Source organism: Meriones unguiculatus, chromosome 4, assembly GCF_030254825.1.
Source record: "Meriones unguiculatus strain TT.TT164.6M chromosome 4, Bangor_MerUng_6.1, whole genome shotgun sequence".
Taxonomy (NCBI): Eukaryota; Metazoa; Chordata; class Mammalia; order Rodentia; family Muridae; genus Meriones; species Meriones unguiculatus.
The window spans coordinates 110694049-110719762 of NC_083352.1; the positions used below are offsets into that span (position 1 = coordinate 110694049).

Consider the following 25714-nt stretch of genomic DNA (forward strand, 5'->3'; position numbering starts at 1 on the left):
CCGGTGCCCTATCCCAGAATTAGGAGAGAGAGAGAGAGAGAGAGAGAGAGAGAGAGAGAGAGAGAGAGAGAGAGAGGTACTGTGTACTACATAGATCCAAATCTATGATGGGCTGTTTGTTTGTTTGTGTGTTTTGTTTTCCAAGGCAGGGTTTCTCTGTGTAGCCCTGGCTGTCCTGTAACTCACTCTGTAGACAAGGCTGGCCTCAAACTCAGATATCCACCTGCCTCTTCTCCCAAGTGCTGGGATTAAAGGCGTGTGCAACCATGCCAGGCAAAGGACCATTTTCTAAGGAGTGTTGGAGACGAGGATCCAAAAGGAAGTGTCCTAACACCTGGTTAAAATATACTAAATAGCGATGCATTGTTACGGTTCAAGATATTAGGGTAAAAAGCTGTAACGTTTAATTGATTTTAATTATGTGCATGTGCGTGTCTCTGCCTATGCGTGCCTGTGTGTGTGTGTGTGTGTGTGTATCAGTGCAAGTACCCACAGAGGCCAGAGAGGGTGTCAGCTTGTCCTGGAGCTGGAGTTACCAGTGATTGTGAGCTGGCTTGGGTCCTCTGCAAGAGCAGTCCACAGCCTCTTAACCGATTACCCATGTTTCCAGCTCTGTGAACTGATTTGTAATTGAGTGGAACCTGAAACGGTAGCAGAGGGTGACCTCAAGATCCCTGAGGATCAGCATTCTGGGGTCCGGGATGAGAGGCCCTTGTGCTGCTCCTGGCTCCCCGCGACTGTTTGAAACTTCAGACTTGATGAAGGTTCTGACATTTGTGCTTAGATGTGAATAGGATGTAATAGGATGTGGGATCCTGCTAAGACTTGACAAGGCTTTTCTCAGACATGGTTTCTCTGCTCAGGCTCAGGGTCCTGAATGGGACCTCCTGGAAAAGCGAGAGCCACCGGGAAAGGAGAGAAATGCTCTTTTGAACTGAAATGCTATTTTGGTCGTTAGGTGGCACCAGAGAGCAAGCCAGAATGACCAAGAATGTGAAACAAGGAGTGTCTCTCCACTTTCCAGGGTCTGCTGGGAATGAGGGCAGTCAGTCACTACTCAAAAAAAAAATGGGCAGGCATCATAGAATGTTGTGGGACTGTCACATCTTGCCACAACTGCCTGCTTTTATTCAGTAACGTGAATTTATTTATTAAAAGTAATCACATAATCACCTCACTTTTATATTGAAGAGGTGACTTTTGCCTTGGGTAATACAAAACTGGGTGAATACAAAACAGTAGCTAGAAACCCTGAGGTTGTGGGCTCAATCAATACAGTGTCTCATGTGCAGGAAGACCTGGGTCCTAGCATCCCACCCCCCCAACCCAAGGCACATGCTTGTAATCCCAGGGGTTTAGAATTAATGGCAGGAGGATCAGAAGTTCAAGGTTAACCCCAGCTCTGTAGCAAGTTGAAGGCCAAGCAGGGCTACCTAAGACTGGGGGGTGGGGGGGGGGGATCATCACATTGAGGTAATTGCAAAGTTCAAGTTCCCGGGAGAGCCCTGCCTTGGAGCTGGGTCTGTCTACACCCTTTGTTCCTTGATATCTGAACATGGTTCTTACTACTTCACTTCAGGTCTTTGCCAGAAATTCTGTTTTCCTATGGGCAAGAATAACGACTTACTCGCTCTGATTTAAGAAAAAAAACAGAAGTCACAGCATACAGAATTAGAAATTCATTTGCCTACTTCAGACTCTCAAAGCTTCCCTGGAACCCACATCTGTAAACTTACACGGCATATCCTCCCAAATGTCCAGCTACATTTTAGGGAGTTGCTTGCAGGAACTTCGATCTGGAGGCTAAAGCTGCATTCCCTAGTTTTTAGGTAGTTCAGATTTGGAAAGGCATATTTTGGGTCTGCTCTCCTGGTAGCTTGGGGTCAGAGGATGTGACCTGGGAAAATGTGGGGTTTGTAATTATTTATTTTGTGTTTTGGAGTGGCAGGGGTGCTTCCCATGTGTCACAGGATCCAGTGGTGGCCAGAGGACCGTGTGCAGGAGTCAGTTCTCTCTCTCCAACTCAGGGAGAAATCCAACTCAAGTCATCAAGCTTGGCAGCAAGTGCCTTTAAACTATTGAGCCATTTGTCAGGTTTCTTTTTGGTTGGTTGGTTTTGTTTTGTTTCATTGCTTTTCTTTTTCTTTTTATAATGTGGCCTTAGACCTAGGTTAGCTCACTCATTGCTTTTCTTAAATATTTACCCTTTTATGTTTTTTTGTTTGTTTTGTTTTTGTTTTTTGTTTGTTTGTTTGTTTGTTTGTTTTCGAGACAGGGTTTCTCTGTGTGGCCTCAGCTGTCCTGGACTCCTTCTGTAGACCAGGCTGGCTTCAAACCCACAGCAGTCTGCCTGCCTCTGCCTCCCTTGAGTGCTGGGATTACAGGCATGTGCCACCACACCCAGCTCTTCTTTTCTTTTCCTTTTTTGTTTCGTTGGGGAGGCAATTGTTCTGTTATTCAAGAGACAGGGTTTCTCAGTATAGCTCTGGTGCTGTCCTGGAACTCACTATGTAGACCAGGCTAACCTCGAACTCACATGATCTACCTGCCTCTGCCTCCTGAAAAGGCCTGTGCCACCATCGATGGCTCTCTTCATTTTTCATTTATGTGTGGTTTTGCCTGTATGTGTGTCTTTGGAGGCTGGAAGAGGGCGATGGATCCCCTGAAACTGGAGTCATTGATGGCTGTGAGCCATCTTGTGGTTCTGGGAACTAAGTTGGGGTCCACTGCAAGAGCAGTAGGCACTCTCAGCCACTGACCATGTCTCCAGCCCAAGTATCTGTCTTTTCCTTCTGCCAAGACAGGGTTTCTCTGTGGAGCCTTGACTCGTTTTGTAGACCAAGCTGGCCTCAAACTCACAGCAATCCCCCTGCCTCTGACTCCCTGATTAAAGGCATGCACCGCATTGCCTGGCTCAAATCCGTCTTCTTTAACAAAGTGTTTCCCGGCACAATGTATATACCCACTAAAATCAGTACAATTCACCAGTTATTGTTTCTACTTTAAAGTAGTCACAGAAAGTATTAGAGTGTAGGAAGAGGAGGTGTTGATTACCCGTAGCCAGAATGGTAACTAATGTTCTGGGTTAGTCGCTCTTGTTGGTCCCTTCTACGAATTTTCTCCTAATTATTTTTTTTTTAATTTTATGTGTTTGTTTTGCCTGTGTGTATGTTTAAGCACCATGTGCATGCAGTGCGCATGGAGGCCAGAAGAGGGCATCGGATTCCCTGGGACTGGAGTCACAAATGACTGTGAGCTGCCATGTGGGAGCTAGGCACTGAGCCCACGCCCTCTGGAAGCCCTTTTAACTGCTGAGCCACCTCTCCAGCCAGACGCATTTTCCCGTAATACTAGAGAAAAATATTTTACAGCTGAGGAACCTGGGGCTCGGGGAGGTTAAGAGAGAGCTGGGGCCACAGCTCAGTGGGCAGAGCCCTCCCCTAGAATGTGCAAGGTTCTAGGTTCAAGCCCCAGCATCACACGCATACACACACACACACACACACACAATTAAAATGTGTTTTCAAACCAGTCTTAGCCCACCATGAGCCTCTGTGTTAACTCTTCCATCCTCATGGGCATGACCACTCCTCTGCCAATGCAGTCTCTCACATTCCCTTAGGCCAGGAGTGATTAAGTCACCTTCCTAACCCTGGCAAGATACCTGCCTTGGGATGGATCTAGGGTTCAGCAAGAGAGGAGTGGGCGCCTTCGTCCGTTTAGGGGCCATAATAAACTGCCACAGACAGTTAAGCTTACAGACAACAGAAAACCATCTTACGATCCTAGAGACAGGGAAGTCTGAGGCTGAAGCACTGGAGCAGATGTCAGCATCCAGGCAAAGATTGTCTTCTTACAGACAACAACTTACAGTTTTGTCCTCGCCTGGAATTCCTGAAGTCTCCTGTTTACTTACTTTAAATGACATTTTTTATTTATTCCTTGAAGTTTCCATTGCACTTAAAGTGTGCCTTGAGCATACACACACATACACATACACATCATACACATACACACACACACACACACACACACACACACACACACACCCTTGGAGTCTCCCTGAGGACAGTGATCCATCCAGTCGGGCCCCACCCTCATAAGGTAAACACTTCCCTTCTCAACAAACATTTTCGACCTCCAGAGATGGGACAGAGAGGGGAGGGCAGTTTAATGATGTTGTGAGGCCCGCACAAAGTCCCTTATACCTGCTCCCCACTTTGTCCTTTGTCTCAGCTAAGAATGTTCCTTTCTAGTCTCTTAGAGGCTGTGTTGTACTGAGGAGGGGAGGCGGGTATTTTTTTGTATTTCTTTGCTTTTGAGACAGGGTCTCAGGTAGCCCAGGTTGGCTTTGGATTCTCTAAGTAGTCAGGGATAAGCCTGAACTCGAGATTCACACTGCCTCCGTTTCCTGAGTGCTGAGATCACAGGTGTGAGGCACCAGTTCATGCCCTGCTGGGGATGGCACCCAGCGCTCTGTGCATGTGAGGCTAGCGCTCTCCCAGCTGAGCTGCACCCCCAGGCCAAGCACCCCCACTTCAAAAAAACTCTCTCTTATTGTGTAGGAGTATGGGGTTCGTGCATGCTACAGTGTGTATGTGGAGACAGAGGATTATTTTGTGGAGTTGGTCCTCCCCTTTCAGTATGTGTTTGGCGGGGCTTGGGATGCAAAGACTTTTACAAAGCCCCTAACTATCGTACCAGCCCCCCACCAAAAAAAAAAAACAAAAACAAACAACTATTTTCTTTTTCACTTAAAAGACCATGAGCTGATAAAACCACTTTAGAAGAGAGTGGAACATTTCCTAGGAAGGCTGAGCGGGATCCACGACCCAGCCGGTCAATGCCAACATGACACTCCGGGGACCTTGTTAAAAAGCACGTTGTGATCTCAGCGTTTCTCATATTTGAGTCACCCGGGGAGCTGGTTCAGTGCAAATTCGGGGTATGGAGAAGCTTCTACATGGACCTGGGCAGGAATGTACATACCCACATTGCTCATAATTACCCAAGTGCAGAGCGCCCTTTGGCAGGGCAAGGCTCGCCGTGTGGTGTGTTCACACACCGGATTATGGGGGGATGAAAACAGGCTGCCTGTGGTAACATGTTGAGTCCCAGGCTTCCAGATCCCGGGGAAGGAAAAACACTCAATGAAGGAGGCAAGACTGTGCAGCGTATTGTTTATGTATGAAATTTCTAAGTAAAGCGTACAAAAAAAAAAAAAAAAATCAGAGGTAGTGGAAGAGGCTGGCAAAGGAGGGAGAAGCTGACGGATTTGTTGACTCCAAGAATGCGCCACACCTCGAGGTGGGAGGGACCTCAAAGGTGGTTTGGTTTTTGTTTTTCGTCTGGGGCCAGGGGTTGCCCCGAAATGGCACAGTTATCATTCTTACACGTAAACCAAATTTTACTGCTTACATCTTTGAGAAGTGTAGGGCCTGAAGAGATGGTCCTTAACCAAGGATGTGAGTCCAATTCCCAGGACCCATATTGTAACTCCGGCCCCAGGGGGGTCTGACACCTTCTCCTGACCTCCAGGGGAAACTGCATGCATGTGCACACACCCTACACAGACATACAGACATAGGCACACAGTTTAAAATGCCTTATGTATGTGGATGTTTTGCCTGTATGTATGTTCATGCACCACATGTATTCAGTGCCCATGAAGGACAGGGCAGACCAGGACATCAGATCCCCTACAGCTGGAGTCACGGATGGTGCGAGCAGCCACACGGATGCTGGGAACTGGACACTGGTTCTCTAGAAGAGCAGCCCATGCTCTTAACTGCTGAGCCATCTCTCCAGCCACCCTTACCTTTTAAAAAATTCTTTTTAGAGACTTCAAAGATTTCGAAGATTTATACCAACATGTCAGGTACTAAACCACAGCCTCTCTGTGCTTTTTTTTTTTTTTTCCTGTCCTCATCCCCAGGGACAAGTCACAAGCCACCTCTGAGGCCTCTCCTGCATTTCAAAGTGTCTCTGAATGTGTGTGAAAAATCTGTGCACTATTGTGTGTGTTTCTGTGTACATATACAGTTGCACAGCAGTGTCAAGCACCTGCTTCCTGTCCTTTGGAGAGCTGGCTTGATACACCCTGAAGCGTTTCCGTGTCTGTGAGCACGGAAGTCCATCATTTTTGTGTTCTCCTAGCTGTGTCTGGGTGGAAGCAGGTATGAAGCTGTAGGAGTTGTGCAACCCAGAGGAGGAATGTCACCCCACGCTTGCTTGCTTCAGGAGTATTTCCAGGGCGAACGGTGTCTCGCCTAGTTAAGGTGGGCTGAGTTACAGCTGAGTGCTAGCTGTTATTAGGGATAAGTCTAACACTCACCCTGTCATTACGAATAATTAGGAACACGAAGAGCACTGCCTCAGTAGCAAGCATCGTCTGTTGCTCACCAGTCCTCTCGCTCTGGCAGCATTGTCACTCCATTGATGGCCTCCTCTAGACATGTGTGCACCTGGACATACGTGTGCAGACACACACACACACATACCTGCACTCTCAAAAACTGTCAGCTGGATTTAAACAAACAGAAACAGCTGATGTGAAAACTGGGTGAGAGGTAACAGCCACAGACCCTGAGCACAGGCCCTGTGGTTTGCTCTCTGCAATTTTTAGTAATGACCCTTGAAACCAAGTCGTTAAAACTCGCTAATAAAATATAGGTGATAATCGTGGGAGCAGAACTTTGAACAGGTGTCAAACAGGCTTGAAATCCCAGCAGGGAACAATGAGGCAGGAGGATGGCTGCATGTTCTAAGACAGCCTGGGATCCATAGGGAGACCCTGTCAGAAAGAAAAGAGAGGAGAGCATAGAGAGAGAAAAAAGGAAGGCAGACAGACTGGCTAGAACTTTAAATAGGTACTTTGTGAAATGGTATAACCTAAACACTGCCTAAGATGACACACGCCTTTAAATTATTTTATTTGTTATTTTTATTTTATGTATATGGGTGTTTTACCTGCACATGTCTGTGCACCACGTTCCTGGTACCCAAGGAGGCCAGAAGATGTCATCAGACCCCCTGGAACTGGAGGTACAGGTGTCTGTGGGTGCTGGGTATTTAACCCAGGTCCTCTGGAAGACTGGCTAGCGCTCTTTAACTGCTCCTGCCCTGGTCATCTGGCATTACCTGTACATGCCTAAGTGAAATGGCCACTAGGAAACCAAAGGGAACTTCAGTCTTGTCACTCAGGAGGCAGAGGCAGACAGCTCTCAGCAAGTTCAAGGAAGGCGAGCCTGGTCTAGACGGAGTTCCAGGTCAGCCAGGGCTAGACAGTGAGACCCCCGTCTCAATAAATGAGTAGATGCTACTCAGTTCTTGCTCTTATGTTGGTGTAAAATATAATTCCCATTTTATTCCTGGCTGGGGATAAATGCAAATCATATAGGCAGGGGAAATGCAAATTACAATGGTAATAAGTGGCCCTTTTCATCAGTACACTTCCCAGCTAAGACAGCAGGTAACACTGTGTGGCAGGCCACGTCAGAGATGGAGGGAGCATCATTTACTCGGAGAAACAAGGACACTCTTGGGAAAGATGATGCATGCTGGCAACCCAGTCCACACAGGCCTGGCAAAAGCACAGCTGTCCAGGAGAACAAACAAGAAATTATGCTTTTTTTTTTTCACACCATAATTATCCCATATCAGTCAAAAGAGGGAACAGTGACAACAATTTGAGAGACCTAGCCGAGATTGATGGCACTCGCCTTTAGTCCCAGTAGTCAGGAGGTAGTAGCAGGTGGATCTCTGAGTTTGAGGCCAACCTGGTCTACAGACTGAGTTCTAGGACAGCCAGGGCCACACAGGGAAATAATCCTGTTTTGAAAAACTAAAAACAAAAAGAGAGAAAGAGCGAGAATCATATAACGTGCAGTAAAAAGGAAAACAGAATTCCTCCAGTCCTGATGTCTGGATAGGTGACGGGCTGATCCCATGGCCAAGTGTGATAACATAGTATCAGCTGTCCCTGGCTTCCTCAAAGTAGCCTTTTCCAAGTTTCCCAGAGCGGATTTCTGTTCCCAGCTTCTCTTTGATCCTTAGGTGGTCTGGGAGACCGTAAACTAGATCGTGTGTGTGTGTGTGTGTGTGTGTGTGTGTGTGTGTGTGTGCGCGCGCGCGCGCGTGTGTTCATCTGTCTGTATACAGGACAGGGAGGTAGAATGGTTCAGCAGGCAAAGCACTCACTAATCCCCTTCCTGACAACCTGAGTTGGGTTCCCAGAACCTATATCGTGGAACAAGAGAACGAACTCCCACAGGTTTCCTCGGACCTACACACAATCAGCTGCTAAGCCATCAGAGCCTGTAAATCCATCTTTCTCTAACCTTTCACATCTGCCTTGATTTAAAAATACAGAGTCTCAGGTCCCCACCGCAAAAAAAAAAAAAAAAAAAAAAAAAAAAATTGGCGCTGAGCAGTGCTGGGTCTTTCTGAGCCATGGCCACCACGTGATTCTCAGGTTTGGGCAGGCTTGGGGCGCAGCCCTGTTTTAAGTAACTTCCCAATCTTAAAAAGCAAACACCTTGGGGGGACGTAGGTGGCTTTCCCGATCATTGTTGGATGTCGTTCAGAAGGAGGGGTCCCCCTCGGGTCTCCGCAAGGTCCCAGCTAGTCTGAGCACGAAAAGTCAATTAACCAAAAGCCCCGGGAAGGGACCGCACCTCAGTCACAGAGCGGGTGGGGCCTGCGCCCTGCCTGGCCCCAAAGGCCTCTCCTGTGTGGTCCTGGACCTGGAGTCCTGTGGCAGGCAGGGAGGGCGGAATAAAAGAGGGCAAGTTATGGGCCGCGCTTCCTGAATCCAGTACTTCGAGAATCTGCTTTATAATTTGTTATTGCGTGTGTGTGAGTGTGGGCCAGAGGACATCTTCCAGGGATGAGTTCTCTCCCGCTGAGCTACCTTGCCAGGCCAGGCCAGACCTAGTTTTTTTTTTTCTTTATTGACTGCAGGAAAAAGAGTGCACCCTGCAAACTGGAGCCACCCTGTTCTCCTTAAATTGTATATTAGGATGCGCAGGTGAGAGGACGACCAGCCCAGGCCACCTTCGCCTGCGCGCGACAGAATCCCTGAGCGCTTTTGCCAGGAATCTCCCAGTACCGCGGTCCCAGGCTGGACCAATTAAGAGAGAATGTGAAAGCTCTCCAGCCCGCGCGCGTGGCAGCGGCCACGGCCTCACGTGGGAGCTCGTTAGAAACACAGACGTTCGGGCCCCACCCCGGACTCACCGAGTCAGAATCTGCATTTTAACGAGCTCCCCAGCGACTCCCGGAGCACATTAAAGTGGGAAGAGGGCTGGCGCTTCTGCAATTTTAATGAGCCAACGAATCACCTGGGATCTCGTTAAAATGCAGACAGGGTTTCTCCGACCTGAGCGTGCGCGCGCATCACCTGGGGAGCTTGTTAAAATGCAGATTCCGGTGGGGCCGGGCCAGGGCGGAGCCGGAGCTCGTGCGTGGGAGCGGGGTTCCCGGGACCCCTGAGGTCCTGGCTGCCGCCCAAGCGGCTGTCAGGACGCTTGATAAATCGTCCTCGCCGGCTGACGGGCGGCGGGGCCGGGACATGCGCGATTCGGCCGGTGGGGGGGGGGTGTGCCTCCGAAGTCGGGAAGCGCACGCCGTTCGGGAGGCCACTCTTGGGGACTCGCCGGGAGCCTCGTGTTCGCGCCATGTCGCGGCGCAAGCAGGCCAAACCCCAGCACCTGCGCTCCCCGGAGCCGCAGCCCGAGTCCGAGGAGCCTGGCGGAGTGGCCCCGCGCGTAGCCGGGGAGCGGGGTGAGTAGCCCGGGAACGCCGGCAACAGCGGCTCCGACGTCTCAGTTTCTCTGGGGTACTCCCCGCCCCGGAAACTGTGTGTAGGTGTTGGGTCTGCCAGGGGAAAGGGGCGCGTAATAGTGCTTGAAGCTTCCAGCCCCTGTCTTGGGACTTGGGGACTGCCTCTCAGATGTCCCCCCAACACTCCCCAGTCCCTGGACCTTCCCGTGGATGTCGGATCTAGGCAGGGGATGGTTGGGGTGCGTGGAATGGTGCAAGCAGCTTCTTCCAGCTCCAGTCCTGGGACTTGGAGACGGTTGCTCTGACATCCCTGTCCCCGACCCTCGTAGGTGTCAGATCTGGCAAAGGGGTGGGAGGTATTGACGATGGTGGGCAAAGCTTCCAACTCCGGTCCAGGGACCCACACCTGGGCGCGTCAGCGGGTCTTTGTGAATTACGCATGGCGTTCCTGTCAAGTTCACCCTCCCCTGGTCGGCTGCTACTCTCCAGGAAAGCGCTTAGAGCCGCGAGTTCGCCTCCCACGCTCGCCCCCGAGGGATGCTTAGAGCCCGGAGGCTGTTTGCGGGGCACCTGGGCTTCTGCTTCCAGGTGGACATTCTGGGAACACACTTGGCGCCCTTGCGAGTGATGTCAGGGAGGGACGAAGCAGGAGTCAAAGACAAGATAACCAGCTCTTCACCCAAAAAGAGAGAAAGAGAAGTCTTTAGGACCAGTTTGGAGTGGGTTAGCCCACCTCCCTGAGAGGGGGGGCTTTCCAGGGACCTGAAGGGGGTGTGAGGGGTGAGTGGCTAGGGGAACCGTGCTGTGAAGCAGAAGATGGGGCAGCTTGGGAGGCTGAAGCCGGTCAGAGGTTGGGATGCCTCTGGGAAGTGCCTGGAGCGGTAGGGGATGGGGCGGGGGGGGGGGGGGAGCTGTGGACCAGTTGGAAGCTATGAAGTGCCTCAGGTCGTGTGCCCCCTTCCCGCTGGAAGATCCCCCGTTTCTGAAGAGCGTGGAGAAGGGGAACCTTTATATGTCTACACATTCCTCAGTCACCCTCAGGCACACGCTCCCTGGAAGGTTGGGGCTCGACATTTCTAAAGCACTTCCCCTTTGATTTCCTTAGGCTTTGGATGCTGTAGATTCCTCCTGTCCCTTCTTTTTGAAGCTAGGGTTTGGGGAGAGGATTTTTAAGCGGACTTTATGCCCTTCTCCACTCACAGCTTCCAGCAGGCAGGGGTTGGGGGGGGGGGAGGGATTGGGTAGTCTTTGCTTTCTTAGTCTCAAACTCTATTCCACATCCCCCATCAACCTCTGGAAAGATTCTTGCGTGGGCTCCGACAAGCCCATCTCCCCAAGGAGGCAGGCGGTGGAGCAGAGTAGTTTGAGGCTTTTCTAAAGAGTTTAAATTCTAAAACCTAGTAAGGAGTATCATAAGCCAGCCACCATGAAATCCGGATGGCATAGGCCTGGCACAAGCCTTCCTGCTAGTGTGGGGCAGGGGGAGGGGAGCAGAACTCTGTAGGAAAGGATTTCTGAATAACACAAGCAGGCAGGAGTTCAGAGTCCAGTATGGTAAGCAAAGCTTCCATCCATCCCTGCAAACAGCTCCCAGGGTTCTGCACTCTAGGGAACCTGAGGTCTCCCGTTCCCCACCTCCCAATCGGGAGTGCTGGCTCCCAGCCACCCAGTCAGAAAATGCAGTCTGAAGACTGATGGTTCTTCCCCCGTGTCTCATGGGTCCGTGTCACCCAGCAAAAGGACCTCTGTGTTCTCTTAAGACTACTGTTGATAGCCCACCACCCTTACAACCTCCTGAGCTTGGGAACCCAGCCTTTTATCTCAGCACAGGTAGGCAGAGGGCTGTAAATCAGAGGCCAGCCTGGTCTACATAAGGCCAGCCAGGGTTGCATAGTAAGACCTTGTCTCAAAAATAAGTACTGAGAGCTGGCTGGTGGTGTGCAAGCCATCCCAGCACTCAACAGGCAGAGGCAGGGGGCTCTCTGAGTTGGAGGTCAGCCTGGTCTGCAGAGTGAGTTCCAGAACAGCCAGGGCTACACAGAGAAACCCTGTCTCAAAATAATAATGACAACAATAAATAACAATAACTTTTTAAAAATTGGTAGACGCCCATTACATCAGTGAAGTAGCAAAGGGAGCCCTAAACAACAGGGGACACCAGAGGCTTCATAGGATACCAACCTAGTGTGCAGAAGGGGCCCACAATTCCAGACTGACATGGCCTCTCAGCCCCTGGCTTTGTTGTCTCTCTTTAAAGCTTACGATGGAACTGTGCTAACGTGCACACAGAGTTCTTTCACGCGTAATAGTGAACTTAACCCACAGCTAACCTATGAGATAGGAGCCATGATTTTCATTCTACAGGCATGGGAGTCGAGAAACAGAGCTTGAGTTAGTGATTCAGGGCCACACAGCTAAAATGACAACCAGGATCTGTAACTCGTTGGCTGGCCACCTGTTTATTGTCCAACGCCTCATAGGGATTTCCGGCTACTGTGAAGCTAACATTCCCCTGAATCGCATGCTTTTCCTTTTTAATATGCGAATTGGTGAGTAGCTGAGATTTACCGCTCACTTCCCCTACTTGGTTTGAATAATCCAGCCTTTTTGGCCTCTAGACTTTCCGAGCCACTTTTCTTCATTTCTCATCAATCACAAACTATCCGGGTGTCATCCTGGACCAGCAGCAGCAGCTGGGAACTTGTGAGAAATGGGAAAATATCAGCAACTTTGGCATAGCCCTCCTGAGAGTATTGTGGGGTCCGACAAAATCCAACTTAACTCAAACACCAGGTCAATGAAGATTACAAAAGTTTGTTGTAATCGAGCCATTACTGATCAATCAGGGCTGCAGAGCAGACTTGGGAGCTGAACTGCGACCCTAAAGGGACATTGTACTATTTAAAAGGTGAAACCATAAAGCTAGAGGGAGTGGGGTGGGCTGTAGCTTGTCCAATCAAATTTTGACATAAGGGGTTGAGCAGGTGAGTTTCCATCAGTCAGGATAGGAGTAGGTTCCAGGCCCTGGGAACATGAACTTGGTTTGACCCTGCCAACAAGATGGAGAAGCTGCCCTTGAAATGGCTGGACTCAGACAACTGTTTCCTTACAAGCTGTCCCTGAGATAGCTGGCCTCAGGCAACTGTTCCCTTACAACAGAAGCTGTTCAGCTATTGGGAAGTCCCCAGCTCCTCTAGGGCCTGGGACCTTGAACTTAGTTTCTCCCTATGATTAAATGAAGTCCAAAAATGAAATGGTAGAACTTAGAATAAGCTTCTCTTGCTTGTTCCCAACAAGAGGATCATTTTTGAGGTGGCGCAGGCCTCCTCTAGGTAGCTGCATGCTCACAGTTTAGAGCCACTGCCTCTCTCTCTCTCTCTCTCTCTCTCTCTCTCTCTCTCTCTCTCTTTCTCTCTCTGTCTCTCTTTCCTCCTCCCTTCCCCTCCCTTCCCCTCTCCCTCCCTCCCTTTGGTGGTGGTTTGCAGAAACTTATTAAAATGTGAAGGGTATTATTTAATCTTTCACCCCCCTGAGTGCCCACCCAGATGCTTTTGACAGGGCTTCAGGCTGTTGACTTGCTTCTGACACTAAAACCCTGGTAGTCCTCAAGATGGCCAAAGAACTTCCCGGACATCTCCAGGCATGAATTCTGATGTGTGTATGTAAAGACCCAAGGTTGGTGTCAGGGGTCCTCAGGACACGGCCCAACTTGTTTTCTAAGGCGGGTTTTAGGGATCTCTGCCTCCCTGAAGCTGGGATTGGGAGTATACCCACTCACACACGCACAAGGCTTGCTTCTTTTTTTTTTAATTTTACTCATTTTATTCTATGTGCCTGTATATCTGTGTGCCATGCACTTACAGTGCCCATATAGGTCAAAGGGAGTGTCAGGTTGGAGCCCCTGGAACTGGAGTTACACATACTTTGTGGGTGTTACAGTCATCATGTGGGCGCTGAGAATCAAACCAGTGTTCCCTGGAAGAACAGCCATTGCTCTTAACCACTGAGCCATCTCTCTAGACCCCTGCTCTGTTGTTTTTAATTTGTATGTAGGTCTGTGCATGTGAGTGCAGGTGCCCAGTGGGGCCAGAGGTGTCAGATCCTGGAGGTATAGGCTTTTGTGAACTGCCTGATGCTGGGAATTGGACCCAGGTCTTCTGCAAGACCAGTGCCTGCTCTTAACTACTGAGCCACCTCTCCAGCTCCCTCCAACTGTTTGTTCTGTTCTATTCTATCTTGTTTTGTTTTCCAAGACAGAGTTTCTCTGTGTAGCCTTGGCTATCCTGTAGCTTGTAACCGGGCTGGCCTCAAACTCACAGAAATCTGCCTGCCTTTGTGCATGCGCACCCCCTCTCCCCCCAAGTGCTGGGATTATAGACATGCATCAACATGCCTGGCTGTTTTATTTTGTTTTGGTTTTAAGCAGTTCCTGGGGATTGAACTAAGCGTTTTGCTGACTCAGCTCTCTCTCCAGCCCCCATAAATTTTTTTTCTTAAAGGTTTGTTTATCTTATTTTATGTGTATGAGTGATGTCTGTGCACCACACTCAGGCCTAGTGCCCCCAGAGGTCAGAAGAGGGCATTGCTCCTCTGGGAATGGAGTTACAGACAGTTGTGAGGCCCCGAGTGGAACCCAGGTCCTCCTCAAGAGTAATGCCCATAGCTGCGGAGCCAACTCTCCAGCCACCACCACGCCTACACACACACACACACACACACACACACACACACACACACATACACACACACACACAGTCTTTTGAGGCAGGAGTCCTCAGGCTAGCTCCTGCAACAATATAAAGGCAGGCAGTGGCTTGCGTCTGTAAGCTCAGCCCTGGGGAGCTGGGGACAGGAAGATCTCGGGGGCTCACTGGCCAGGCAGTCTAGCTAAACAGGTGAGCTCCAGTTCAGTTGGAGCCCCTCTCTCAAAAAAATAAGATTGAGAGTAACTGCAGAAGACAGCTATCAACCCCTGGCTTTTACATGTGTGCATACCTTCACACACACGGACACATACGTATATGCACATGCACAAAAAACCATGTTAGTTCCCCACGTACCCCAAGTTACATGCAGACCCACTGCTCAGGTTCTGCAGGTCTCTGCTCAGGGCCAACCCTGTCTGTCCACCACACAAACTCTTCTCCCTTCTTTAATTGTGTTTGAATGAGAACACAGTACCATTCGGCTGGCAAGCGTGTTAGCATTCATCCCTAAAGCATGAGGATGCTTAAAATTTCTTCCTTTTCATCTACGCACCCTGCCCCTAATCTAAAAGCCATCAATCAACACAGGATGCTTCACCATTTCAGGTAGCTTCTGTGGCATGTTTGATTCAGAGCCAGATAAGGACCCTGTGTGTCAGGTCTCGGCTTGTGGCGATCTCTGCTTTCTCTCTCCACCTCCCTTCTCTCAAGTGATTTGTTGAAAGATCTTTATCCTGGAGAGCCCAGCGCCTCAAGTGTGGCGTGTGATCCATGGTGGAGCTGAAGCCAAACAGCTCAGCAGTAAAGCGAGCTTAAACATTGCAGAACTGCTTCATGGGCTGGCCAGATGGCCTGACAGTCCTAGTTCAACCCTCAGAACCCACATGGTGGAAGGGGAGAGCCAACTCACATAGGTTATCTTCTGACTTATGAATGCAAGCACGGACCCACATGTTCACACACACAAAATAAATGTAAAATAATAATAGTAGTAATAACAAAACCACTTGGTGCCTCCGGTATTCTATTGTACCTAATAAGAATTCTTGGGCTTTTTTTTTTAATTTCCATTTTATCATTTGTGTTTATTATTTGTTACAAAAATACTAGCCAGTGGTGGATAGGCTTTTCGAGACAGGGTCTCTCTGTGTAGCCCTGACTGTTTTAGGACTCACTCTGTAGACCAGGCTGGCCTTGAACTCAGAGGTACACCTGCCTCTGCTTCCCAAGTGCTGAGATTACAGGGGTGTGCCATCACCTGGTTAGCAAGTTATTTTTAAACTATATGTTTAAGGGAGGCAGAGGCAGATCTGAGAGTTCAAGGCCAGTCTGTTCTACAAAGTGAGTTTCAGTACAGCCAGTGCTATAATAGTGAGACCCTATCTCAAAACAAAGAAAAAACAAACAAACAAAACAAAACTACATCCTCAGTGGCTAGAAAGGTATCTTGGTGGTTAACAGCAATTGTAGGGTTCAGTGCTACGTGGTGGCTCACAACCATCTATAGTGAGATCTGGTGCCCTCTCCTGGTGCGTTGACACACTTGCAGGCAGAATACTGTATGTGCAAATAAATAGATGAAGGAATATATTTAAAAAAGAAAAATAAAATCTTAAAAGGGAAAAAGGAAGCTACATCTTTGAGAATTGATGGAACATGGCTGGATTCAGAGGCAAGAGGATCACTGCTGTTTCAAGAGCAGCCTTGATCTAGGCTGTTTAGAGCTAAGACTACACCATGGGAGCCTATCTCCAAACAAACCAGATGTTAGATCCCGCATGTGAGAATTTCCCTAGAGGTGTTGTCACATCAGCTTTTTGTTTGTTTATTTGTTCTTGGAAACATGTTGGGGAGGTTGTTTTTGGGTTTTTTTTGTTTTTGTTTTTTGTTTGTTTGTTTGTTTGTTTTTCATTGTTGTTGGGGCTTTTGTTTGGTTTTGGTTTTGGTTTTTTGAGACAGGGTTTCCCATTGTAGCCCTGACTGTCCTGGAACTTGCCCTGTAGACGATGCTGGCCTCCAACTCAGAGAGATTCACCTGCCTCTGCCTCCCCCAAGTGCTGAAACTGAAGTGTGTGCCACCACTGCCTGGTGGAAACAGGTTCTTCTGTAGCCCAGGCTAGCCTTGGATTCACTATGTAGTCAAGGATGATCATACCCATCTTCCCACGTGCTGGGACTCTGTGCCTGTACCAGCAGGCCTGGTTCGTGCAAGAACAGAGAGTGGTTGGAGGGCTTCCTGAATTCAAGGCAAACGCTCCACCAACCGAGGCCCTGGCCCAGCTCTGGCTTTTAAGGAGTCATGTTATTTTTATGTGTATGTGTGTAGCTATGTATCTGTGTGTGTGCATGGGTGTGCAGGTGTCTGTGGAGGCCAGAGATTTCCTCAGATCCCTTCAGGCTGGACAAGCAGCTGTAAGCAGCTGGACATGGGTGCTGGGAGCCCAACTCCAGTCCTCTGCAAGATCCTCAAGATCATCACCTCTCCAACCCCTGGTTTTTGTATTTTAAAGTACTTGTTGGGAAACTGGCAAAAGAAAGATGAAAGCAGCTCAAAGGCAGCCTCTTCTCAGACTCTTCATGATAGCTGTTGTGAGCAATCAAGCCAAACTTCTGTCTCCGTTTCAGCCTCCGAGCTAGATCGTGATGTCCCCAAACCATCGGGCATCTCTGCTGAAGACAGCGATGCCCAGCGGGCTCCTGCAGCCGTTCTGCTCTCCGAAGCAAAGGAGCAAACGGCCACCCTTGGAGAAAGGACCTTTAACTGCTGCTACCCAGGTAAAGGGTCAAACAGGGCCGAAGGGGCCCCTGCCCTGCCAGGCACTGATGCATGAAGTCTCTGCACCTATAATCAAATTACGCTCCAAGGTCACTCAAGAAATGGCAAATGTCCTCTTGGGGGCCAGCAGGGCACGGGAACGGAGCAGGGTGTTCTGTGAGTCCGGCTGCAGCAGAGCGCCTTGAGAGACTATAATTCAATTTGCAGCTGCTCCTCAACTCCACGTGTAATTGTTACAAAGCCATTTAAAGCTGAAGCACCCCTAGGTCATAAATGCAGGAGAAATGGGTGTGGTGGTATGCCTCTAGAATCTCAGCACTCGGGAGGCAGAGGCAGGAAGATTACTGCGATTTTGGGGGCAACCTGGTGTATGTGGTAGGTTCCGGTCTAGCCAGTTACCGTAAAAAAAAAACAATAATTAATAAATAAGGGAAGAAAATACAGGAGCTCTGAGCCACGGGGGCGGCACACGGGTTCTACCCCACCCCCTACCCCCAGCATATGGCGCAGATGATGACGTAGGGCGCAGGTGATGACAATAGCGCGTTGTCAGGACCCTACAGTCCGCATAGGGCAGGCCAGCGGAATTGCCTGCACACCGACGTAAGAGGTGAGCCTTCATCAACGTCAGCCGTGGCCATCTGGGGAGTGAGCATTTTAAGAGACGGCGTCTCTCTTTCTAGGTTGCCGTTTCAAAACCGTCCACGGCATGAAAGATTTGGATCGCCATCTGAGAATCCACACAGGCATGTATCCGCTCGCTCAACAGTTGAAGACAAGTTCAAGGAAGTGGGTTGAGTCGAGTGTCGGGGACGGGTTGGAGGTGTGTGGGGTGGGGGGTGGCTCTGTGTGGTCATTGGATGGGCTCACAGGAGGAAGGAAAGGGGATGTGAAAACAGCCTTCAGAAAGCTGGGCCTGCCGCGAGGCTCTCGCTTCGAAATGCCTCTGGTCAGCCAATCACAGCCGATAGAAGAGAGTAGCTAAAGCACAGGAGGGTCTGGGTCTCCCTCACTGGTGCGTCCAACCTTTTGACACAGTGGCAGAGTAGAAAGTTCGCGCTCTAGACCTACATGCTACAGTTACAGGGGCAAAAAAACCAAACCTCAGACTATTTTGTTGGTCCGTGTCCGTAGCTTGGTTGGAGGGCTCTCGGCTGGACACAGCTGTCCCAGAAACAGACGCAGTTAGCTTCAGCCCAAGCACGTTCAGCCATTGCCACGCCCTTTGTCCAGCTGAGGGCAAAGAGCACTGCCCCAAAGTACAAAATGGCCTGGCCCCTTAAAGTGTAAAACCATCTGAATGCCTGGGTCAGAGGATTGGTGCATTTGCCGCTAATGGAAACAAGTTGAGTGGCTTAAATTGTTGCTGTCCCTGCAAAGGTCACGGGCAGATAGATCCCTGTGAGGTGAGCAGGCATGCGGTCCATGTTCCTTATTCATTTAAATGCAATAAAACGTTGCTTAAAAATAAGAAGAAGAAAGTGTCCACATGACAGTTACCACAACAGAGCTTCAGGGGTGGCTAAATCGAAACTCCCTTGCAAAGTACATGGGGCACCTCTATCATAAGGAAGGGTTCTGTTCACCAAGACACAAAGATTAGGGCCTAAACGTGATTGTTTGGGGGACTTTGGTGTGGGGAGGATTCAGGTGAAGGCTGGCCGCATACAATAGCAAAAGATCACCAGGTTGGTGGACACCCACTCTAGCCTTGCAGGTCACCAGACATCGGTTGCTTTCTTCCTTTGAAGAAAAAAAGCCTGCCTGTTTTAATAGTTCTGGTTTTCCCTAATGCTTTCTGTCAACTGTGCCTCCTCCGTTAAAGATAGCCCCATTCTTTCCTGCACAGTTTTAGAGACTTTACCATCTCTGGGACCAAGGCAGTTGGTCTCCCGTCTGGGAATCCCTTCGGTGGAAAACAAGATTGCAGCTGGGGATGCCTAAAGCGTCCCCGCTCCCTCTGCCCAAGACCAGCGCCTCTTCTGGTCTAGTGAAATGAGTGGAGATTTAATGGTGTTCCCCTAGCAAGGCATAGCTCCGGGCATGGCTGGCCACTACCCAGCTCAACCTTGGAGCTACAGCATTGAGATCACAGAGCCTTCTGGACCTCTGCAAGTTTCTGCTGCCCATGGGCAGGGAGCTGTGCCAGGGGATGAAGGAAAGCCGGCCTCACCCTCTTTAGTGAGGAAGATCATGCCTCAGCAGATGAGGCAGCCAGGCACCCCTGGAAACATGGCAGGGATGAGGACCAGGGCATGCTGCCAACACGGAGGCCTACTCAGGGCCAGTAGGTAGCCTGAGGATAGCTGGAGCTGCCATCCAGTGGCAGGAGAAAACCACACCCAAAATCCGTTGAGCGAGGAGTTCTTGCACCAAGGGGGACCTAAAGGAGCGGACACCCTGCCAGCGTTTGAACTGCTTGGTACAAGCATGCTGCAAATACAGGGGCTGGAGGAGGTCCATCCTTGAGGTAGGGAAACAGGGCTAATTTCTTGAGTTCACGGCATCCGGTTTTGCTCTTGGCATCTCTTAACTGACAGTAGGAGGAGACAGGGCGTAGCGGTGGAGCCCTGCAGCTGAGCACTCTTCGGGCTAAAGTAGGAGACTCAAGAGTTAAAGGCCTCAGTCAGGTGTCACACACCTTTGATCCCAACCATTGGGAATCTGTGCGGGGAGGGGGGGAGGATTTTATCACACCAGCAGGAAAAGGAGCTAAGACATAACCCCAACCAAGAGGTCTTACAGCCTCCACTGCTTTCTGTGTCTGAAGGTGACAAACCCCACAAGTGTGAGTTCTGCGACAAGTGCTTCAGCCGGAAGGACAACCTGACCATGCACATGCGCTGCCACACGAGCGTGAAGCCACACAAGTGCCACCTGTGCGACTACGCGGCTGTGGACAGCAGCAGCCTCAAGAAGCACCTGCGCATCCATTCGGACGAGCGGCCGTACAAGTGCCAGCTCTGCCCCTACGCCAGCCGCAACTCCAGCCAGCTCACGGTGCACCTGCGCTCGCACACGGGTAAGCCCCTCCCCCCGGGAGCTCCCCGCTCTGCTTCTCCTGTTTCTTCCCCCAAACCTCCACAAGACACAAGCAACGGCAATGAGCTGATGGTAGAAGTGAAGGAACTGGGAGTCTGACCCGACGCGGCTTGTCCAGGCCGCCTTTGCCAGAACAGCAATTTTCAGTAGAGCAGTGTGGTGGTTTTATTTTATAGCTAGGTAGAACACAAGTGGGGTGGGTGCCCGTCACAGCAGCCAGGTGTCAAAAGTGACCGGCCAACTACATGCTTTTAGTGTTTTGCTTCGCTCTCTGCCTTCTCGGCTATGTTCATTCAGGAACATAGCGAAGTCAGTTGGTTGCAATTGCCAACCACACACGTCTTGTTCTGGAAGGTTTCCCTTCCCTCTCCACAAGACTAGCGTTAGCTGTGTAAAAACAACCCGTTATAGTGCACACCTGTACACACACGGGTACGTGGAGTGTTCAGGGATTCACGGGAGACACGAGCATTTCAGTAAGCCCGTAGAGGATGGCAAGACAATGGAAATATGTTGGCGTTTCAAACTGAGCTAAGAAGGGCTGGGAAATGTAGATAGCCGAGTCAGCAGAGCAGTTGCTTAACGTGAAGGAAGCCATGGGTTCCTGTCCCCAGCACTGCATAAAAATCACACCTGTAATGCCAGCACACGGGAGGTGAAAGCAGTGGGGATCAGAGTTGAAGATCAAGGCCAGGCCAGGATACCTGAGATCCCATGTCACAAAGGGACTCCGAACATATAATTCTGTAGCCAACAAAACTGTCCCACATACAAGAGTGGGACGAGAGTCTAATCAAAGACTCAAGATTTGGAGTAAAGTAAGCTGTATTCCAGTGGGCAGAATGGGTCCTGGGACTCGTCCTGGGAGCCAGCCTTACCAGCAAACATCTCAGTGCCCTGAAAACTCTGGACTTGGAACCGGGGTACAGGTCTCCAAGGCCACACCATACTCAGGGAGAAGCCAGTGCCCAGCAGCGATGCCGCTCAGCCTGCTCAGTTGCAGGTGAAGCCGCACATGAGGTCGTGTCCTGCTTAGGGCAGCCACCTCCTCCCGGGTACAGCCAGCCAAGGATTCGGACTCGCTCAGTCTAGTGGAAATATGGTAGGCCGAGCAATGAACCCTGGCGGGCAGAAAGTACATAGGAGTTCGAAAGAGGGTTCTGCCTTTGGATTGAAGTCTACTGCCAGCAGAAATGCAGGTGCGAGTCAGGAGAGATAGTAAGAAAAAGAGGCATGAATTCAAAATGGAATTGCCAGGGAGTGGAGGACACCAAGAAAACAAGGCCCTCTAAATTGGTAGTTCTCCACCTTCCTAATGCTGTGACCCTTTATATGAGTTTCTCACACTTTGGTGACCCCCAACCATAGTTACTTGCTAATTCATAACTGTAGTTTTGCTACTGTTAGGAATCGGAATGTAAGTATCTGTTTTCTAATGGTATCAAGCCACCCCCGTTGAAAGGGTCTCTTGACCAGCAAAAGGGTCGGGACCTACAGGTTGAGAACCAGTTCTCTACACCAAGGTCAAGGCACATAGGAATTCTAGCTGTCCTGAAACTCACTGTGTACACCAGGGTGGCCTTGAACTCAGAGACCCACCTGCTTCTGCCTCCCTAGCACTGGGCTTAAAGGCCAGCAGCACTCTGCCCAGCTCAGAACGGAACTTACCTATAAAGTTAACACACAAAGGCAGCCCAAGCACTGGGGACGATTGGTGAAAAGCCACAGCTTTCTAAGGTGCCTCAGTTTTTAGTCTTAACTCTGAAGGCCTGGCAGAGGTTTTGGTAATTTTGGAGGTGGCTACTTTAGTCATTATGAGCTGGCAAAAAGTAAGTCATCCTTGCTCATCCTACCCATTAGCTGTGTGGCCACAGCTAGAGCCAGAGAAAGAGAAAGATTCAATGTGTAATTAGAAAATTTTAAAAGATTGCTGCTATATGCTGAGTAACTGTGTCAAACACAAAGTAAGCATCGCTGTAAACTTTCATAGCTTTTGGCTTGAAGGTCTATTTATTTAAATTGTACATGGATGCAGTACTTGTGGAGACCAAAAGAGGGCATCAGATTCTCTGCAACTGGAGTTACAGGTGGCTGTGAGTCACCACGTGGGTGCTGGGAACTAAGCATGGGTCCTCTGCAAGACCAGCTGGCTCCTAACCACTGAGCCATCATGCCAGCCATGTGTCTTTAAATCTTATTTGGAGAACTCACATGGAACATATATTGCACTTCTAGAACTCAAGCGTTACTGAGTGTGGACTAGGGGGAGGAAGGGAATGGTGTGTGAGTTTGGATCCCTGCTACCTGAGCCCTGTGAGCACCAGCTGCTCCATCTATATATAGAATAGGCTAACCGTACTGCATGCGTGATCGTGCATGGTTGTCGATATCGGTAAATTACAAGCCAGAGTTGAAAAGACCCAGCTGCCTGCTGGCCAGGTATGGGGTACATGTCTGATGGAGAATTGTGTTGCGTGCCCACTCTGATGTAATCACACCTTCCATCGGTAGGGGACACCCCCTTCCAGTGCTGGCTCTGCAGCGCCAAGTTCAAAATCAGCTCGGACTTGAAGCGGCACATGATCGTGCACTCGGGGGAGAAGCCGTTCAAATGCGAGTTCTGTGACGTCCGCTGCACCATGAAGGCGAACCTCAAGTCGCACGTCCGCATCAAGCACACCTTCAAGTGTCTGCACTGCGCCTTCCAGGGCCGGGACCGGGCCGACCTGCTGGAGCACAGCCGGCTGCATCAGGCCGACCATCCCGAGAAGTGCCCAGAGTGCAGCTACTCCTGCTCCAGCCCAGCCGCCCTCCGCGTGCACAGCAGAGTCCACTGCAAGGACCGGCCCTTCAAATGTGACTTCTGCAGCTTCGACACAAAGCGGCCCAGCAGCCTGGCCAAGCACATGGACAAGGTGCACAGGGAAGAGGCCAAGACAGAGAACAGGGCCCCTCAGGGCAAGGATGGGCCCAGGGAGAGCAGCCCCCGCCACGGGGCCAAGATCGCCACCCAGAGGGCCTTCCGCTGTGACAAGTGTGGCGCCTCCTTTGTCAGGGACGACTCTCTGAGGTGCCATCGGAAGCAGCACAGTGACCGGGGCGAGAATAAGAACGCGAGCCTGGTCACTTTCCCCCCAGAAAGTGTTGCTTCGGGCCAGCTTGGCGCCCTGGTCTCTGTGGGGCAGCTAGAGGGCGCCCTGGAGCCCAGCCAGGACCTCTGAGCAGCGTGGGCGGTCCCTCGAGGACGTGAACAAAGCTGGTGCCGAGGACCTTGCCTTCTCTTCTGGAGCTGGCAGCCCCGACCCTTACCCCCCCCCCCCCCCCTGGCCTCCAGCCCCAGAGCAGCTGACCCATGAAGGCACAGGTGCCAAAGCAAGGCCACGGGGAGGATTGCCCACAAGCTGCCCTCCCTGCAAGCATTCGCTGAGCTCGCTGCAGCCTGGGTCATTTGAAGGCGGGGTCCACTAAGCCCGCTACTCCACCCCCTCGGGAGAGTAAGGGCTTCATGTGGCTTGTGATTGGAAGACTGAGCGGTCTCTGGTGGAGTTTCTAAGCTGAGCTGTGTAAGGGAAGGCGTCAGTGCTCTACAGGTCGTGTGGTAAAGTTCTGTCTTAACCTGGGTAGGGGCTGTTAGCGTTCGTTCGCCATATGTATGTTTGTGGTTCCTTTTCTGTTTTGTTCTTTGTTTGTTTGGTTTTTTTTACAATAAAAAAGCAAACTTCTCTACAGAGGGATGTGAGCATCTTTACAGTCTTTACAGGCTGTGGTAGAAGGCTTCCGTCCCCTTCCCCAAGTCAGTAACTTGACTGCAAAGGCTCCTAGCTAGGATTTCCCAGCGAAGGGAAATGCATTGTGGACTGATGGTGGCGCCAAAGCTCAAGCTAGCCCGACTCGCCCTGCTGTCAGATGTTACAGAATTTGAAATGCAAATTGAGCAAGAAAAGTCTGGGGCCCAGTGAGTCCTGGGCAAGGTTCTGGGGTGTGTGGTGAGTGGATCAGCACAAGACTTCACGTCATAAACAGTACCCCGGATTTGCTTACCAATGCACAAGTAAAATTAACCTAATCCTCCAATCAGATCTGTTACCTAAAGCCTGGAAGCTCCAGGATCCGACTGACCTGTCAGTCATCCGGAATTTTGTGTTTTCTGCCTCAGTCTGTTTTCTTCAAACACTACCCTTGCTTAATATAAATTTTTATGTGAGCTGGTGGGCATGGTGATGTATTTCTCTAAGTCCAGCACCTGGGAGGGGGGAATCAGGAAGATCAGGAGTTCAAGACCAACCTGGACTACATGAACCCTTATCTAAAAAAACAAAACTGTGGCTCATTAGCTACATGGCTGGGCTTTTGGAATTGGGCTAAACACACCTAATATTGGGAAAAGGGACAGGTTGAGACATTGCTATAGACCGAAGAACATTTTACTTAGGAAACACTAAGATGTGGACCGGGGGTGTGGCTCAGCCATAGAGCTCCTGCCTGGAATGCCCCATCCAGGGGCTGGAGTGTGGCTTAGAGGAAGAGCCCCTGTCCAGCTTGAAATCGCTTGTCCTGGGACGGTGACACCGTGCAGCAGCAGGTGACGGCACGATGACACGGGCACGAGAAGACAAGCAGCACAGACAGCTGCAGGGAACCCCTCAGTGCCGTCTCCTGTGTTGTCGCCATCTCACTAAGCTACTGTTGTGTGAGCACGGAGGCCCCTGTGCAGATTCTGTTCTCCCTCCCCTCGTGAATCTCATCTGCGTGTCTAGAAACAGAAGGGTGACGACTCTCGAGTAGCAACTCATAGAAGGGAAACGCCAACCAAATGGGGAAGAGGTCAGCCTTTTCAAAGGCATTGTGGGCTGACAGCTGTGTGACTTCAAGGGCCTTAGACCCAGCCTGATATCACTTAGCAAGTCAGGTTTTGTGGGTTTTTTTGTTTTTTGAGACAGGGTATTTCTACCTAGCCCTGACTGTGGAACTCACTCTATAGACCAGGCTGGCCTTGAACTCACAGATCCACCTGCCTCTGCCTCTGCCCCCACAATGCTGGGATCAGAGGTGCGTATCACCACACCTGGCTCACCTAGCAAATTTGGATTCATGGTACACAGAGGGAGCAGAAAGTCTGGGGTCAGGTATTAACTGTTTTAGGCACTGTGAACCTGCAAACGCTCCCTTGCAACCACTCAGCTCTGCCACTGTTTTTCGGAATCCTGAATTTTATTTTTATATGTATAGTGTTTTGCCTTCATTTATGTCTGTACACTAGCTGTGTGCCACGTGCTTGTGGAAGTCAGAAGAGGGGATCAGATCCCCTGGAACTCAATGTACGGATGGTTGCAAGCTCCCATGTGGGTGCTGGGAACCGAACCCCATAGCCCCAGCACCACACAAAGTAGGCATGGTTGTGTACAGC

General features: G+C 50.3%; 1 protein-coding gene across 1 annotated transcript; it reads left to right on the forward strand.

The window, feature by feature from the left end:
- Window positions 1–9183: 9183 nt before the first annotated feature.
- Window positions 9184–23964, forward strand: LOC132646021 (zinc finger protein 64-like). The gene is made up of 5 exons (XM_021634848.2): window positions 9184–9783; window positions 17115–17264; window positions 17949–18011; window positions 20036–20287; window positions 22819–23964. The coding sequence occupies exons 1-5, from the start codon at window positions 9678–9680 to the stop codon at window positions 23526–23528; spliced, it is 1281 nt and encodes a 426-aa protein (XP_021490523.1). The 5' UTR covers window positions 9184–9677; the 3' UTR covers window positions 23529–23964.
- Window positions 23965–25714: the final 1750 nt, after the last annotated feature.